Below are 18,010 nucleotides of genomic sequence, written 5' to 3'. Positions count from 1 at the left end.
TAGGTATATAAATGGTTATAACCATTATTTTGCTATTGTGGAACATTCCTGCAATGCGCTAGCATACAGAAAAGAATGAATGGCATGGTTAATTTGAAACCAGATATTATTTGGAATGGGCAAAGAGAGGTAAAGGGAGGAGAGAACAAGCAGCTGCAAACACTCTTTCAGGAATCCTGAAAATATAGAACATAGACTAGAACATAGTCTAGACTAGACTAGACTTGACTTGACTTGACTTGACTTGACTTGACTTGACTTGACTTGACTTGACTTGACTTGACTTGAATTAGAGTAGAGGTAGCATAGAAGTAGCATGGGATGGGATGGGATGGGATGGGATGGGATGGGATGGGATGGGATGGGATGGGATGGGATGGGATAGAATAGAATAGAATAGAATAGAATAGAATAGAATAGAATAGAATAGAATAGAATAGAATAGAATAGAATAGAATAGAATAGAATAGAAATTCTTTATTGGCCAAGTGTGATTGGACACACAAGGAATTTGTCTTCGGTGCATAAATTCTCAGGGTACATAAAAGTGATAAGTGGCTAGAACATAGAACATTCAATAATAAGGTTGGAAGGGACCTTGGAGGTCTTCTAGTTCAATCCCCTGCATTTCAGACAAATGGTTGTCCAATCTCTCCTTGAAAACCTCCAGTGTTGGAGTGCCCGCAACTTCTGGATGCAAGTAGTTCCATTGGTTTATTGTTCTAACTGTCAGGAAATTCCTCCTCCGTTCTAGGTTGCTTCTCTTCTGGATGAGGGAGAAGTTCTAGGTAGGAAGTTTAATGTCAAAGGTATCTTCTGAGTCTTGCTTTGCAATTTAACTCTCTTTCTTTTTAGTGGGATCCTTCCCATAATTTTGGTAATTGGTGAGATATAGGATCCGTGGCTTGTTAGGGCTACCATAGTGGCTGCTCAGTGACTAAGATGCTGAGCTTGTCAATCAGAAAGGTTGGCAGTTCACCGGTTCAAATCCCTAGTAGAGGTCTCCTGCATGAGCAGGGGGTTGGACTAGTTGACCTCCAAGGTCCCTTCCAACTCTGTTATTTATTTATTTGTTTGTTTGTTTGTTTGTTTGTTTGATTTATATGCCGCCCTTCTCCAGAGACTCAGGGCGGCTTACAATGCATTAAGCAGTAGCCTTCATACTTTTGTATATACCTGCTTAGTAGGGCTTTCAGTCCCCCCACCCCAGCGGTGTTCTTTTTTATACAAAGTCAGTTATTGCCCCCGCAATCCGGGTCCTCATTTTATGTACCTTGAAAGGATGGGAGGCTGAGTCAACCTTGAGCCTGGTGAGATTTGAACTTGCAGTAATTGCAGGCAGCTGGTGCTACTTAACAGCACTTTAATCTGCTGCGCCACCAAGGCTGTTACTGTTACTTCAAGGAGTTCTAATGGCATACACGTACTTACATGTTTGTATGCAGTGTGTGTATTAATTTCAAAAAAAAACATACAAAAACATATACAGGAGCAGGGAGGGGCCAATCTTTGCCCAGATAATAAACCAGGAAAAAAGTAAATAGAATAATAATAAAAAAAACCTCATTTGAAAACATGTACCGGTTTGTTCCTAAAGGACAATTATGCAGATATGGGGAAAAAATGGGCTTAAACTTGGTAAAAAAATTCTTTTTGTTGTGTGTAGACTTTTATTGTGGGTCTTTGTAGATTCACAAGTGGGTTGAATGCAGAAAAAAATATATATAGAAGGAAAGAGACTGTACTGAGCTCCGTAATCCCAATGCTCGGATGGCAATTAGCCATTTATTTTAATAAGAGCAAACCCGAGCCATCTCTTATAAGCCTTCATTCTGCGATTGTTTAATGCTTGTTTTCTTTTATTGTTTGGCTAGCTACAGTGCCATCCAATTTTAAAAGAAAAAAGAGGAAAATTAATGCTTTATGAACACAGAACAATATTTAAAGGGGAGGGGGAAGAGAAAGAGGCCGTGTTTTTATGGTGTTTAATTCTATCTTGCTGTTTGGCGCACAGGAAGTATATATTTATTGTACCCCCATGTAAATATAAATCTCCTTCAGTCATTAATCTGGAAAAGTGCTTTGTAGCTATGTCTCTAACCTCACCATAGTTATACACAGTGGTGAAATCCATTTTTTTTTTACTACCGGTTCTGTGGGCGTGGCTTGGTGGGCATGGTGTGGCTTGGTGGGCATGGCAGGGAAAGGATACTGCAAAATCTCCATTCCCACCCCACTCCAGGGGAAGGATACTGCAAAATTTCCATTCCCACCCCATTCCAGGGGAAAGATATTGCAAAATCCCCATTCTTTCCCCTCCTGGGGGAAGGGTATTGTAAAATCTCCATTCCCACCCCACTCCAGGGGAAGGATACTGCAAAATCTCCATTCTTTCCCCTCCTGGGGGAAGGGTATTGTAAAATCTCCATTCCCACCCCACTCTGGGGCCAGCCAGAGGTGGTATTTGCCGGTTCTCCAAACTGCTCAAAATTTCCGCTACCGGTTCTCCAGAACCTGTCAAAACCTGCTAGATTTCACCCCTGGTTATACACCAGTCCTATCCTACTAAGGGCCACACTGGCTGATTCCTGATTTGACAATTTAAGTTATGCCTTTACATATACTAAATCTAATCTAGAATATGCCAATCGTAACATGCACACCGCTTAAGCTTTATAGGTGATATATGTGATTGTCTTGCTTGATGCTTTAAAAACATGAGTGAATCAGGGGAACTGTTAAGAGGAAACCAAACCAACCAACGAGAGATGAAAAATATTTGGGGAATGAGTTGGGTGCAGTGGTTAGAAAGCAGTATTGCAGGCTAACTCTGCCCACAGCCAGGAGTTTGATTCTGACCAGCTCAAGGTTGATTCTGCCTTCCATCCTTCTGAGGTTGGTAAAATGGGGAGCCAGATTGTTGGACGCAATAGGCTGACTCTGTAAACCGCTTAGAGAGGGTTGTAAGGCACTACGAAGTGATATATGTCTTAAGTATTATAGCTACTTTCCTTCCTTCCTTCCTTCCTTCCTTCCTTCCTTCCTTCCTTCCTTCCTTCCTTCCTTCCTTCCTTCCTTCCTTCCCCCTTCCCTTCCCTTCCCTTCCCTATCCATCCATCCATCCCAGCTCAAGGTTGATTCAGCTTTCCATCCTTCCAAGGTCGGTAAAATGAGGATCCAGATTGCTGGGGGAAAGAGGCTAACTTTGTAAGAGGGCTGTAAAGCACTGTGAAGTGGTATATAAGTCTAAGTGCTATTGCTATTTTATCCTATATGGTACATTTCCGAAAGGAAAGCTTTTTTTTTTTTAATGAATGCTCTCATTTGAAATATATATATTTTTAAAGATGTTGCACTGAGTTCATTGCACTGAAAAGGAAATAATGTGTTGGCTATTTGAATGCTTGGACAGTTATCTGTGGTGTAACCGCAGTAATTGTTAATGCATGGTATGTGATCCTATGGCTGAAGGATCTGACCTCCCTTATACTACTTGGAGGACCCTGAATAGAATAGAATATAATTTTTTATTGGCCAAGTGTGATTGGACACACAAGGAATTTGTCTTTGGTGCATACACTCTCAGTGTACATAAAAGAAAAGATACGTTCGTCAAGAATCATAAGATACATCACTTAATGATAGTCATAGGGGACAAATAAGCAATCAGGAAACAATCAATATCAATATAATAGGTTGAGAGTTGGAAAGCCTATGTGTAAAACCAATATACTTGAGTGGAGGCTCTTAGTGGATAACAAGAAGAATGTGGAAAGACACAGAGCTTGGCCAATCTGCTGATACGTTGGCTACTATCAGAAAAATGTACTGATAATTACTTTGTTGTTGTTGTTGTTAGTTGCGAAGTCATGTCTGACCCATCACAACCCCATGGATAATGTTCCTCCAAGCCTTCCTGTCCTCTACCATCCTCTGAAGTCCATTTAAACTCACACCTACTGCTTCAGTGACTCCATCCCGCCACCTCATTCTCTGTCGTCTCCTTCTTCTTTTGCCCTCAATCTTTCTCAGTATTAGGCTCTTCTCTAGTGAGTCCTTCCTTCTCATTAGGTGGCCAAAGTATTTGAGTTCCATCTTCAGGATCCATCCTTCTAAAGAGCAGTCAGGTTGATCTCCTCTAGGACTGACAGGTTTGATCGCCTCGCAGTCCAAGGTACTCTATAATTACTTATTTTTGGCCAATTGAAGCCAAGAAGGTGGCTTCAATCTGGCAGTTTAAAATTTAATCTAGATATGGAAGATGAAGAAAAAAGTGAAGGCGAAAATATGTGTCTCGGGATAATGTTGCAGGATCCAATCTGGGTCGGTCACTAGGACCAGGGATTTAGTTTTCTGAGCTTTCAGATTCATACTGGAGCCCATCTTCAGGGAACTTCTCTCCAGCAGAGTGTGTGGTAGAGAGAAGTTCCCTGAAGATGGTCTCCAGCATGAGTCCAAAAGCTCGGAAGACTAAACCTTTGGTCCTGGTGACTGACCCAGACTGAATCCTGCAAAAAAATTTGTGATCCTAAGAATAATGGATTCTAGAAATTATGGATAGGTTAAATTGGAAAGCCATGAGCAAGATCAATGTATGGCATGGATAACTTGTTACAAGTCTGCTACCATTGTTATAGGAAAAATGACGGACTAGGTCAAGCTCTTCAATGCAGGAAAGAGTTTATTGCGCAAGGTTCAAACAGTCCAAAGACAGCGAAGGGTCTGAACAAAGATGGCTGATTTTGACCAGATATTTATACAGTATAAAGGCAAAGTTATTACGAAGAGTGCAACATTTCACACGTAGAAGTTACCCTTTAATCTACCTCTAGGAAAGACATAACAGCCCTTTTCCCACAGGCTCAGGTTCTCAGCTCCGGAGCTCAAGACATAATAAAAGGAGAAAGGCGCCTCACGAGCAGTAAAGAGGACAGAATCTCTAGAATCTCCATGACATTTGGGGTGTAATAAACATTAAACAACAGGATGTATCTGTTTAGGGTCAGTTTGCCCCTTTTACAATTCTGTACCTACGTCAAATACCGTTTGTCATCTCAGCACCTTGGCACGGAAGAGGCACTTCTGTCTTGACCAAAGATTTGGATTTTTAATATTTGAGTTTTATCCCAATATCAACTCTTAGCCTGACTCACCATCAGCTATGATCTCTTCTCGAAAGAAGCCAGCAAAGATAGATCAATCAATTCTTTGGATGATTATAAAACCACTTGCTATTTCTTTCAACTTTTGGTAAACTCCATTTATTACTTTCAGATGCATTTCATCCGCTCCGGGCTAAAGTCTGGCAGATGGGCATCACTCTGACTCACTCTGCCTTGCCACCCTGAGTTTATCATGTGACAAAACAGACGGGACTATCTGTGCTTTTTAAGAACCATCAGGCACCACTACTCTCCTAGAAGTTGGAGGAGCGATTGTTTTGTCATTTTCCTGAATTAAAAAAAAACCTCAAGACTCCATCAAACTGTGCTTGCTTCCTGATGACTTCATGAAAATATTCACGTAGAGTTTTCTTGACAGCTATACAGAAATGGTTTGCCAGTGTTTGGGGGTGGGGCGGATATATTTTTAACTTCCTTCCCTAGCTTATAGAGTTTGTATTTTATAAATATTTCCTATTCAAAATATTTACCGTATTTTTCGGAGTATAAGATGCACCTACCTTTTTTGGTGAGGAAAACAAGAAAAAGAAATCTGCCTCCGCCTCCCAACAATTTTGCCTCATTGCAGCAAACAGTAAATAGCTTGCTTTACTTTCATTTTTGTTTTCATCATAGCTTGATTAGCACAAGAAAAAAAATCTTCTCCCAGCAATTTACCTCTTTGCAGCAAGCAGCAGAGGCCCAGGCAGCAATAGGCAATGGCAATCCCTGCAGCCTGAAACAGCTGAGAGTCGGGAGGCCGATCCAACGGACAATCAACTTGTGCTAATTAGGCTGTGCTGAAGCTGAAACGAGCTATTTCTTCTTGCTGCTTGCTGCAAGGAGGTAACTGCTGGGAGGCAGAGGCCAAAGGGTGGGGGCCAGTGGGTGAGCAGGGCTACATTTGTTGTATAAGACGCACCTAAATTTTCACCCCCTTTTTTGGGAGAAAAAGGTGCGTCTTATACGCCGAAAAATACGGTAGATATACTGATCCTGTTCGGCTTCTAACCCAAGACAGAATAGACTAGTGTTGGCAACCGCACATCCCAAAGTACAGATTGTCCTCAACTTACATTGCATTTTCCATTCTTTCTTCTTCTTTCCCTTTCTTCTTTTTCCTTCTTTCCATGGTGTGATCTGACAGTGACAAGGGAGAGCTCCCTCAATTTTATATCAGGGAGCCACTGCTCTGAGAGGAACATCAGATTTGGCATGGTTACCACCTTTAAAGCGCTCCATGGCTTAGGACCCGGGTACTTGCGGGATCGCCTACTACCACCAATAGCCTCCCACCGGCCGGTACGCTCCCATAGAGAGGGGCTCCTCCGGGTGCCGTCAGCCAAACAATGCCGACTGGCGGCCCCCAGGGGGAGAGCCTTCTCTGTGGGGGCACCTACTATCTGGAACGAGCTCCCCCCAGAGATACGGAGGATCCCGGATCTGCGCACCTTCCGCCGCGCCTTAAAGACCTTACTATTTCACCAGGCCGGCCTGGCCTAATTTTCCCCCTCTTTTATAAAAGATTTTTAAAATTTTAAATATCTTTTAGTATTTATATATTCAATTTTAAATTGGTTTTAAAAGTTTGGGGTTTTAAATTTGTCGGGGCCAAAATTATTTAATTTGATTTTATTCTATTTTTTAAATTTTGTATTGTATGTGTTTTTATTGTTTGGCTGTGCACCGCCCTGAGTCCTTCGGGAGTAGGGCGGTATAGAAATCTAATAAATAAATAAATAAATAAAATAAAATGTGACCACTTCAGTGGTGGGATTCAAATAATTTAACAACCGGTTTTCTGCCCTAATGACCGGCTGGGTGGGTGTGGCCATGGGGTGTGACAGGCAGCTCACGGCCTCCTGCACCCCCCTGGGAGCAAAAACAGGGCACGGGGGTATGTGCGCCACACCCCTCATGTGCCTCGTTTTGGGCCTAGTAGGCCTCCCTGCAGCCTTCTGGGAGCAAAAACAGGCCACCCGGGGGGGAGGGGAGTGCCACACCCCTGCACCCTGTTTTGGGCCCAGTAGGCCTCCCTGCAGCCTTCTGGGAGCAAAAACAGGCCACCCGGGGGGGAGGGGAGTGCCACACCCCTGCACCCTGTTTTGGGCCCAGTAGGCCTCCCTGCAGCCTCCTGGGAGCCAAAATAGGGTGCGTGGGGACTTCTGGAAAAGGGGCGGGGCAGGGAGGGGTGGAGCCAGCCAGCAATTTAAGAACCAGCTTGACCAAAGTGGTGCGAACCGGTTGAATCCCACCACTGGACCACTTCCCTGCTCTGAATGATCTGGGATAGGCCCACAGCCCTCATGAAATCCTGAGCCATCTCAAATCCCATTCCTGGAGAAGGCAGAGTGAAGTCCTCCAAGACCAGAAGTCTAGAGAACTCCACTGTCCACACAGAAATGGAGTTAAAGATCTCAACCAGGGAGGTTGCTGGACACCAGGGTACAACAGCAATAATCCCAACAGATCCTTAGTGAACAGGGTTCCACATCTGGTGATTAATGGTGCAGTGTCCTTAAAAGCTGTAGGAGACTCCTGGATGACAATTGCCAAACTCCAGAGTTGCAGCTTATGCCACACCTGAAACACACAAGGTTATATTTCTGAAAAGATTATCAACACTTACGTTTATCCTTATGACAGCCTGACTTGGCATTCAGAAGCAGCAGTCAAAAGCAGATCCACTGAATGGGTCCTGGGATTGAGACCAAGGAGCTGGAACATAGAACTGGTTTAAGAAATCATCCCACTCCCACCATATCTCCATGTCCAATCACCACAATACTACATTTCCCCACCATCATGGCAGTGACCTGGGATTAGTTTCCAGTTATAGGTGGTTGCTGGGGGAGGGAAATGAGTGGACAGAATTAACTGGATACAGGATATAACTGGCTGTGTGGTTTGTTTGTTTGTTTTTTAATTTGATTTATATGCCGCCCTTCTCTGGAGACTCCGGGCGGCTTACAATGTGTTAAGCAATAGCCTTCATACTTTTGTATATTTATACAAAGTCAGCTTATTGTCCCCACAAACTGGGTCCTCAATTTACCTACCTTAGAAAGGATGGAAGGCTGAGTCAACCTTGAGCCTTGGAGAGATTTGAACCAGCAGAAATTGCAGGCAGCTGAATGATAATAACAGGCTATTAGTCTGCTGTGCCACCAGGTTCTTATAAAGTTTTGAAATTTTGTATGCTATGGTTATGTTTCTTATCATTTTTCCCCTACCTGTTGTTGAATATAGTTCTTCCTTTTTTACAAGGAATGGAATGGGCTGGACTGGATTGGACTGGACTGGACTGGACTAGACTAGACTAGAATAGTTGGAAGGGACCTTGGAGGTCTTCTAGACCAACCCCCAGCTCAGGCAGGAAACCCTATACCAATTTCAGACAAATGATTAGCTAATCTCTTCTTAAAAACTTCCAGTGTTGGAGCATTCATAAATTCTGGAGGCAAGTTATTCCATGGATTAATTGTTCTAACTGTCAGGAAATTTCTCCTTAGTTCTAAGTTGCTTCTCTCCTTGATGAGTTTCCATCCATTGCTTCTTGTCCTGCCCTCAGGTGTTTTGACTCCCTCTTCTTCATGGCAAACCCTGGCCGTGGTGGCTCACCAGGCCTGGTGGCTCAGCAGACTAAAAGCATTGTGATTAACACCAGCTGTCTGCAATTACTGTAAGTTCGAATCTCCCCAGGCTCAAGGTTGACTCAGCCTTCCATCCTTTCTAAGGTGTGTAAATTGAGGACCCAGTTTGTGGGGGCAAGAAGCTGACTTTGTATAAATATACAAAGGTATGAAGGCTATTGCTTAACGCATTGTAAGCCACCCTGAGTCTCCAGAGAAGGGCGGCATATAAATCAAATTAAAAAAAAAAAAAACCCTAATGTAAGGGGGGGGAAAAGATGGAGAAAAAAAATGCATTTTTAATACAACCTTTTCTCTTCCTTCTGTCTCTTTCTTTTTCTAGCTCTGCTTGGTGTTCAGCTGGACAACACCTTAGCTGTTCTGGAGATGGACTTGCTTTCTGGGACTTACCTCTTGGCAGTCTTACTGGTCTGCGTCGTGTTTCAGTCAGGCGCTCAAGAGAAGAATTACACCGTGAGGGAGGAGTTACCGGAAAATGTCCTTATTGGCAACTTGCTGAAGGATCTCAACCTGACCCTTGACCCCGATGTGCCCCTTTCATCCCCGCTTCAATTCAAGCTCGTGTACAAGACTGGCGATGTCCCCCTCGTCCGTGTGGAGGAGAATACCGGGGAAATATTCACCACGGCCAACCGCATCGATCGGGAAAAGCTTTGCTCTGGCATTTTTAGTGAGAACCGTTGTTTTTATGAGGTGGAAGTCGCGGTTCTTCCTGATGAGGTCTTCAGGCTGGTCAAGATTCGATTCCTGATTGAGGATATAAATGACAACGCTCCTCTTTTCCCATCCACGGTCATCAATATCTCCATCCCCGAGAACACTGCGATCAATTCCCGCTATTCTGTCCCATCGGCTGTTGATCCCGATATTGGAGTGAATGGCATTCAACATTATGAACTCCTTAAGGTGAGTGGTAGTCCTTTGGCTGAAAAGAATGCTCAGTTTTCCCCCCCTATTCATCTTTTCTTGCTTTTTTTCCCTCTCTCATGCTTTCTTTCTTTCTTTCTTTCTTTCTTTCTTTCTTTCTTTCTTTCTTTCTTTCTTTCTTTCTTTCTTTCTTTCTTTCTTTCTTTCTTTTTCCTCCTCCTCCTCCTCCTCCTCCTCCTCCTCCTTCCCTTTTATCCGAAGAAGGCAATTTAAATGGTTCCGTTTTCTAAGCATTTCTCTTCATTTCTGTTACTACCTGCTAAATGTCTATGGAGATTCTCAGTCATGGTCACAGTTGTCTCAAAAGTGTTTTTTTCCAAAAGGCAACTGGATATTGTTTGTTTTTCCTTGAAGACGTTTCGCTTCTTCAGCCAAGGAGCTTCTTCGGTTCTCCACCCTTCAGTCAGAACTGAAGAAGCTTCTTGGATGAGATGCAAAACGAGGAAAAACAAAGAAAGTCTGGTCGCCTTTTGGAAAAAGCACCTTTGCTGCTACTTTCTGCTGTTCTATCTGGCTGAAAGACACACAATTAAAGATGGTAGAATGAGGAAGGGCGTTACCGCTTGTTGGCTGCACCAAAAGTGTTGGCGAAAATGATTGGGTGTGCATAAGCTCCTTCCCATCTGAGCACCAGTCATCCTATTATCAGAATCAATTCTTTGTTTTTCATTTAAGCCACTTGGCGTGGGCCATCTATTGAGTGAGAAAGTTACACTGTGGGGGAAAAGTTAAAAAAAGGACTTGACACAGAGAAGGTAGACAGAAGGAAAAACATAATCTCTCCTCACTGCCATCCAGAGGTGGTATTTTTATTTTTATTTTTATTTATTTTTATTTTATTTATTTATTTATTTCATCAAGCATGCATTTTATGACAGATACAAGTGTAAACATAATTATAAATACATGAAATGGATACGAATAAAGGAAAACATTAGGACAGGGATTGTAGGCACGCTGGTGCGCTTATGCACGCCCCTTACAGACCTCTTAGGAATGGGGTGAGGTCTATAGTAGACAGTCTAAGGTTAAAGTTTTGGGGATTTGGGGAAGAAACCACAGAGTCAGGTAGTGCATTCCAGGCGTTGACAACTCTGTGGCTGAAGTCGTATTTTCTGCAGTCTAGTTTGGATCGGTTTACCATGAGTTTGTATCTATTGTGTGCTCTTGTATTGTTTTGGTTGAAGCTGAAGTATTCATTGGCTGGTAGGATATTGTAGCAGATGATTTTATGTACTATGCTTAGGTCGGATCGAAGACGGCAAAGTTCAAAGTATCCAGCCAGTTCAGACAGGTTCATCCGGTTCGGACCCAAACCGGTAGCGGAAATCGCCGGTGGGCCTGCCAACCTCCCCGGCTCTATGCCATCCTATTTAGGCACATTTTTGTGTCTGGGCACATGCACGGAAGGCACACATGCCAGCAAAAGATATGCACAGAAGGCCAGCACATGTGGACGGGGCACGTGTGAGTGGAGCTAGCACGTGCGCACCCAGTCACATTTGCGAACTGGTAGAGAAAATAAGTGAATACTACCCCTGCTGCCATCTACCTATCCTTGGAATCCCAGCTGAGATGGATTGCAGGATACTGCAATTTATCCCGTCTTTGCCACCGCATAATTTAAAGAAGTAAGGAAATTTAAGTCTCAAGTCCCACATACAGCTAGTCTAGTTCAAAGAAACAAGATCTGTGCAGATTTCAATAAGGAACTTTTAGCGCTAGTCTGGGGTAAAAGGAAAAAAAACCAAAAATAAACCCCTATGTGAGAAATTTGCCAGCCTCGTTTATAAAGAGTTCATTCAGGTGGAGTCTCTTTGAAGGATGTGAAATGCTTCTTAGCAGGTTTTCTTAGCCACCTGGGCTGAGCTGGTCGTTGATGGGATTAGCTGCCAATGGACCCCCTTCCTGCCTTGATTGTTCTTCTCTACTCACCCCCTTTATTCTTTTCAATCTCTTCCACATTCAAGCAATTTTCACGCCTTCTCCCATTTTGGTACTACTCTGTGAATGCTAAATGGTCAGCTCCTTAAGAGATAGCTGTGCTTAGATGTCTTTTTTTTTCTTTTTTTTTCTTTTTTTTTTCAAGGGACTTGAAGCCTTTTTAAAATTATGATTAATTGCCAGGGAGAAACTGGATGTAGGGATGATACTTAGTCAACGTGACCAGAAGCTCTAGCTGTGAAGCGTACGAAAACCAACAAGGGAACCCCATGGAATTAGATATGCGCTGAAGCAAATTAACTTTCTCAGGGAAGCAAAAATGAAGCTTTCTAACTGTCTGGCTCGGCCAGCATGCTTTGGTAATGCTTGGGTAGATTAACAGAAAAAGGAAAGGAAAATTTAGTCTTGTATACACAAAGCAACTCTAACAATGCCTTTTCTATATATAAAAAAACCCCCAGTAGAATAGCTGGCATACATGTTCTTTATATGCTCTGGGTCCTTCCTTCCTTCCTTCCTTCCTTCCTTCCTTCCTTCCTTCCTTCCTCCCTTTTTTCCTCCCTTCCTTCCTCCCTCCCTTCCTTCCCCTGTGAAGCCAACTGTAGGCTGTTAGTAGGGAAGTGGAAGTCTTTGTGATTATATTCAACCGTGAAACTTCCTGGTAGAATTGAAGTCCTTCCTTCCTTCCTTCCTTCCTTCCTTCCTTCCTTCCTTCCTTCCTTCCTTCCTTCCTTCCTTCCTTCCTTCCATCCATCCATCCTTCCTAACTTCCAGTGATGGGGCACCCATAACTCAAGTGAGGTACTAATACCACTCTATAAAGCCTTAGTAAGATCACACCTAGAGTACTGCACGCTATAAAAAAAAAGATGTTGAGACTCTAGAAAGAGTGCAGAGAAGAGCAACCAGGATGATTAGGGGACTGGAGACTAAAACATATGAAGAACGGTTACAGGAACTGGGCATGGCTAATCTATTGAGGAGAGGGACCAGGGGAGACAGGATAGCAATCTTCCAATATTTGAGGGACTGCCACAGAGAGGAGGAGGTCAAGCTGTTTTCCAAAACACCTGTAGGCCAGACAAGGAATAATAAATGGAAATGGAACAAGGAGAGATTCAACCTGGAAATAAGGAGAAATTTTCTGACAGTGAGAACAATCAACCAGAGGAACAGAAGTTGCCTTCGGAAGTTGTGGGAGCTTCATCACTTGAGACTTTCAAGAAGAGATTGGACTGCCATTTGTCAGAAACGGTGTATGGTCTCCTGCTTGGGCGGGGGGTTAGACTAGATAACCTACAGAGTCCCTTCCAACTCTGTTAATCTGTTAAACTTCTGAAGACAAGCCATCCTACTGGTTGATTGTTCTCACTGTTAGGAATTTTCTCCTTAGCTCTAGGTTGCTTCTCCTTGATTAGTTTAATTCTATTGTATGGATATTGGATATTTCTTAATGAAAGTGGTTCTGATGACTGACCCAGATTGGATCCTCGCTCTTATGGGTCAGGTAGATATGACTGGCAAGAGATGGTCCCTCAGATAACCTTTACTTGCACACAAGATTTTTTTTTTCTTTCCTTTATGAAATGACTGAACTAATAGAGCTGTGTTCGCAAAGCAAAATGTTGTTTAGTATTGCTTTCAAATAGTTTTTATTACTGGGTCCATTTTTCCTGTGCTTTCTGATTCTGCAAACTTCCTTCCAGAAGTAACCTGTGGAATTAAAAGGTCCCAACTTTTACTTCTTACAAAGAGTTTGGTTCCTTAAATGATTAGCCAGGCATTGGTGGAAAATGGGAAGACAATCCAATGATTAGATGGTCTCTTTATGAAATATATCTTCCCCGAAAATAAGACAACCCTGATAATAAGCCCAATCGGGCTTTTGAGCTCATGCGCTAAAATAATCCCCCCTGAAAATAAGCCCTCCCCAAAAATAAGCCCTCCCCCAAAATATTTAAATGCATGCACAGCCATTTCCTCTGGTTAGGGTTAGGGAGACAGAGCTGGAAATTAGGTAAGATGGCAAGAGTAGCCCAGTCTTGCTCCACGTGCCCCAAAATTATAAGCCCTCCCTGAAAATAAGGCCAAGTGCTTATTTTGGGGTTCAAAAAAATATAAGATGGGGTCTTATTTTCAGGGAAACATAGTAGCTTCAGAGTCTGTGACAACCAAAGTAATAATAGTACACTAATATTACAAAATTAGTACAATAATATTATTGTCTGTGGCTGAACGTTATCTAGTTTCTTGTTGGTTTAAAAATGAGGGGACATTAATGAAAATTGCAAGAAAATTGCGTGGAGTTTATTTATTTCGTTTGGAGATTTTCAAAAAAACCCGAGTCTTTATAAATTGTTCAAAACGATGCATTTTTATGTGTCGTAGAATAAAGATTCAATTCAATTGAAGAGATGGAATGAGAAATGAAAACAGCAGGATTCTTATTTTTTAAAAAAGAAAAAGAAAAGAAAATAGTAGACTTAGTTGCCTTTTGCTCGAAGGGAAAGAAGAAAATGCTTTTATAACTCAGCTGCAAATGCTTCTAGAGAGGAAGAGGAACCATTTAATAAATGAGAAGATATTAATGAGGGTTTGAAACAGCTGAGTTATTAGATAGCTCTTTAAAAGGAAAAAAAAGTAAATGGAAGAGCAAAAAAGGATCAGATTTTTTTTTATCCAGCAGAAGAAAATAAATGGCATATAAATAAATGGCTTTGCCAAGAAATATTTGCCAGCAAATATAGAGGGATAATGGATTTTTTTTTTCTTTTTTGAAAAAAAATAGTTCATTAAATTTGTTTTGGCCAAGATTACCAGTTCTGCTAAAGTTGTATGGGGTGAACTGTACTGTGCTGCAAAAGTGAGAGAGTTGCTTCAGGCAGTATATCTTGAACAGTAGCAGTAGTAAATTTGGAATCAAAATTACGAATGCTACTCATTATGCATTCCATGCACACTGTATATTAACTTTAATATATATTAACTCCTCTTTGAATATGGGGGACACTGTTGTTTTTCTCTAGTACTGAGACTAGATTCAATAGCCGTTTGGGCCAATAGCTACACTTGGACTTGATAAGCACGAATATCAGGTGATATAAATAACCCATGATAACATAGAATAGAATAACAGGAACACATGAGCTCACGCTGGAGCTGAGCTCATGTGCCCACCGATATGGCTATGTGTGCCACCTGTGGCACATGTACCATAGGTTCGTCATCATGGGAATAGAATAACAGAATTGGAAGAGACCTTGGAGGTCTTCTAGTCCAACCCCCTGCTTAGGCAGGAAACCCTACACCACTTCAGATAAATGGTTATGCAACCTCTTCTTAAAAACTTCCAGTGTTGGAGCATTCACAACTTCTGGAGGCAAGTTATTCCACTGATGAATTGTTCTAACCATCAGGAAATTTCTCCTTAGTTCTAAGTTGCTTCTCTCCTTGATTAGTTTCCACCCATTGTTTCTTGTCCTACCTTCAGGTGCTTTGGAGAATAGTTTGACTCCTGTAGTCAAAATATTCTATAGCAGAATTGGGCTAATTCTGGCCTGTAAGAGACCTCGTGAATACAATTTTGGAAATAGCGGACATATTTAATTAAGACTGCAGATCACTGAGATGAAAGACATTGAAATAGCTTGGCTCCCTCTTCTTTGTGGCAACCCCTGAGATATTGGAAGACTGCTATTATGTCACCCCTGGTCCTTCTTTTCATCAAACTAGACATACCCAGTTCCTGCAACCATTCTTCATATGTTTTAGCCTCCAGTCCCCTAATCATCTTGGTTGGTCTTTGTTGATATTGAACAGGGGTGTCAAACCCATGTCGTCACGGCAGCGTCATGTGATGTATTGTGATTTTTTCCGCCTTCGCTAAACCGGGCATGGATGTGGCCAGCACATGACACATCCGACCCACGGGCCGTGAGTTTGAGACCCCTGATCTAGAATTCTTCACACGGTGTTTAAATGGTGGTCTAACGGTGTTGCAACCAAATCCTGAGATGTGAAATCTGACAGTTCCTACTTTGACTCACATATCTGCTATCACAACTCAATCAGGGCCTTTGTGAGAAGGGGTTTTTCTTGGATTCAAGTCTGCCCTGCAATATGGGAAAACATTGAACACACTTATAAGGTTGCTGAGAAATGTGAAACTATAGTACATGTAGATATTTTTTTTTTCCCAGGCACTTGCAAACTCCTCTTGGAATTGATGACTGGATTTCATATCACATGATTTCTTTAAGGATAATTGATTTGATGCATGGGGATCATGGACAGAATACACTGAGCCCAACTTGTTGAGACCATTCAATCCTTACTGGTGCATTTATTTTCCTGAGAAGATTGGTTTCTCCGTGTAGGGATGTCTTTTTGCTCCATTTGATTAGTTCTTCCTGCTGATGTTTCTCTCTTATAAGAGAATATGTTATTTTGGGCAGTATCACAAGAGGACAAAGGAGCCCATCCTTTTCCCTATAGGTTAAGGCCCAGGGATGGGCTTCAAAATTTTTAGCAAGGGTTTCTCTGCCTGGTTGCTGGGTGGGCGTGACCATGGCGGGTGTGGCCTAGTCGGCCTCCTGCACCATGGCAGTGGGGGGGGCATTTTACCCTCCCGGGCTCTGGAAGCTTTCCTCGAGCTTCCAAGAGGGTAAAAACAGCCTCCCCAGGCTCTGGAGGCCCTCTGAAGGCCGGAAATGAGCCCGTTTTCGGCCTTCCTGGACTTCCAGTAGGCCCGTTTTTTGCCCTCCCCAAGCTCACCCTGCATTTACCTGCATCCAAAATGGGCTGTATGGGGACTCCTGGGAGGGGGGGAGGGGCCAGCCAGGAGTGGGATTTAGGGGTTCTTCAAACTGCACAGAATCTTAGCTAGAGGTTCTCCTGAACCCCTGCGAACTCCCAGCAGCCCACCCCTGCTTAAGCCATTATTGAAATGACAGCAGATGTGCAGGTCGAAGTAGGAACTTTCAAACTCACCCTCTCAGGATTTAATTGCATCACCATTAACTGTGTAGCCCAAGATTCACTGGGATCCACTGGTGATTCTGTTCTCTACTGGTGAGACTGCTTGCATCAGTGAGATTGTCATAAACTGTGGCTCTCCAGCCCATTTAGATTCATGCTGCAGCGGATTTGATTTAAGAGTGAACTTTTCAACTCATTAACATAATCAATGGGTTGCGTTGCCGCCAAGTCTATCCTTAGACCTCCCCAAGCATTCTAGCCAGGTTTTATTTGCTTCCTTTTAATAAACTTAAGGTGTTTGTCATTGATGGCCGTAGACCAAGTTGTTGAGATGGTACACTACTATAACAGTAAATGCTGATGTAACAAGAAACTGAAGACATCACTCGGACCAGTTTCATGGAGACATGGATGAAGTCCATTGATCAGTTCGTGAACATGATGTGAACATTTTTTTTTTAAAGTAGATGTCCTTGCAAAAATGGGAATATATTGAGTCAAAGTCAGATTCTAAATACTTTTAATTGGGCTGTAGGGAATGGCTGTAGTAAAGAATAGGCAGAAATCCACTAAAATATATATTTCTGTTTTAATACTCCACAACTGCCTAACAGTTTATGGTCCACATGTCACAACATAAATGTTGAAATATAGTCATTATTAAAAAGAGAGAGACGCATCATCATAAAATAGACATTTGACTTAGATGAGTAAAGAATGAGGCAGTTTCTGATCTTTTGGATGACTAAAATGCATGGAATTACTGTGATTTACCTGCTAACTTAAATCATCATCATCATCTTTTAACAACCCAATAATCCACAATAAAACACAATGAACACAATAAAACTGTTAAGTGGCCAGATGCCCTTCCTGTCACCAATGCGGAGTTTTGTTCAGCAGATATATTCTCATCGTGCCCAGAGAGAGAAATATCTGCCTCTACCTAGGATCAAACTCACAGCCTCCTGATTGTGAGGCGAGAGCTCCACTTCTAGGCCACCGCGCCACTCCACCTACTAGCTTATAAATGTATGTGTTTAACTAAGTTGAGATAACAACAAATAATTGTAATAGGTAGAAGTAATTGTTATATAATGGCAATATACCAAAAGCCAGGGATCAATAAATAAGGGCACACTTTTCCCCAAAACCAACCTTCAAATTGCTGGTTCAATAATGCTGTCTCCGTGTATTTATGGCAAGAGTTGGGACCCGAATCGTAAACATTGGATTTGGATTCGGCAAATAGATTGATGTTTTTCTTTTTTCCCTTTTGTTAAACCTTTTCTCTTTCCTGCTCATTAGTTTATTTTAAAAATTTATAAATAATGTTTTCCCAAGGCA

General features: G+C 42.3%; 1 protein-coding gene across 1 annotated transcript in view; it reads left to right on the top strand.

The window, feature by feature from the left end:
- PCDH11X (protocadherin 11 X-linked) overlaps positions 1-18,010 on the top strand; it is a 708,765-nt gene that overhangs the window by 107,266 nt on the left and 583,489 nt on the right. Inside the window, exon 2 of the mRNA XM_060692133.2 lies at positions 9,138-9,721. Coding sequence (XP_060548116.1) covers positions 9,182-9,721 — 540 coding nt within the window. The 5' untranslated portion in view covers positions 9,138-9,181. The remainder of the gene's footprint in view (positions 1-9,137; positions 9,722-18,010) is intronic.

This window comes from Pantherophis guttatus, chromosome 12 (assembly GCF_059756535.1).
Source record: "Pantherophis guttatus breed Tessera chromosome 12, ASM5975653v1, whole genome shotgun sequence".
Lineage (NCBI taxonomy): Eukaryota > Metazoa > Chordata > Lepidosauria > Squamata > Colubridae > Pantherophis > Pantherophis guttatus.
This window is presented reverse-complemented; position numbering and strand designations above follow the sequence as displayed.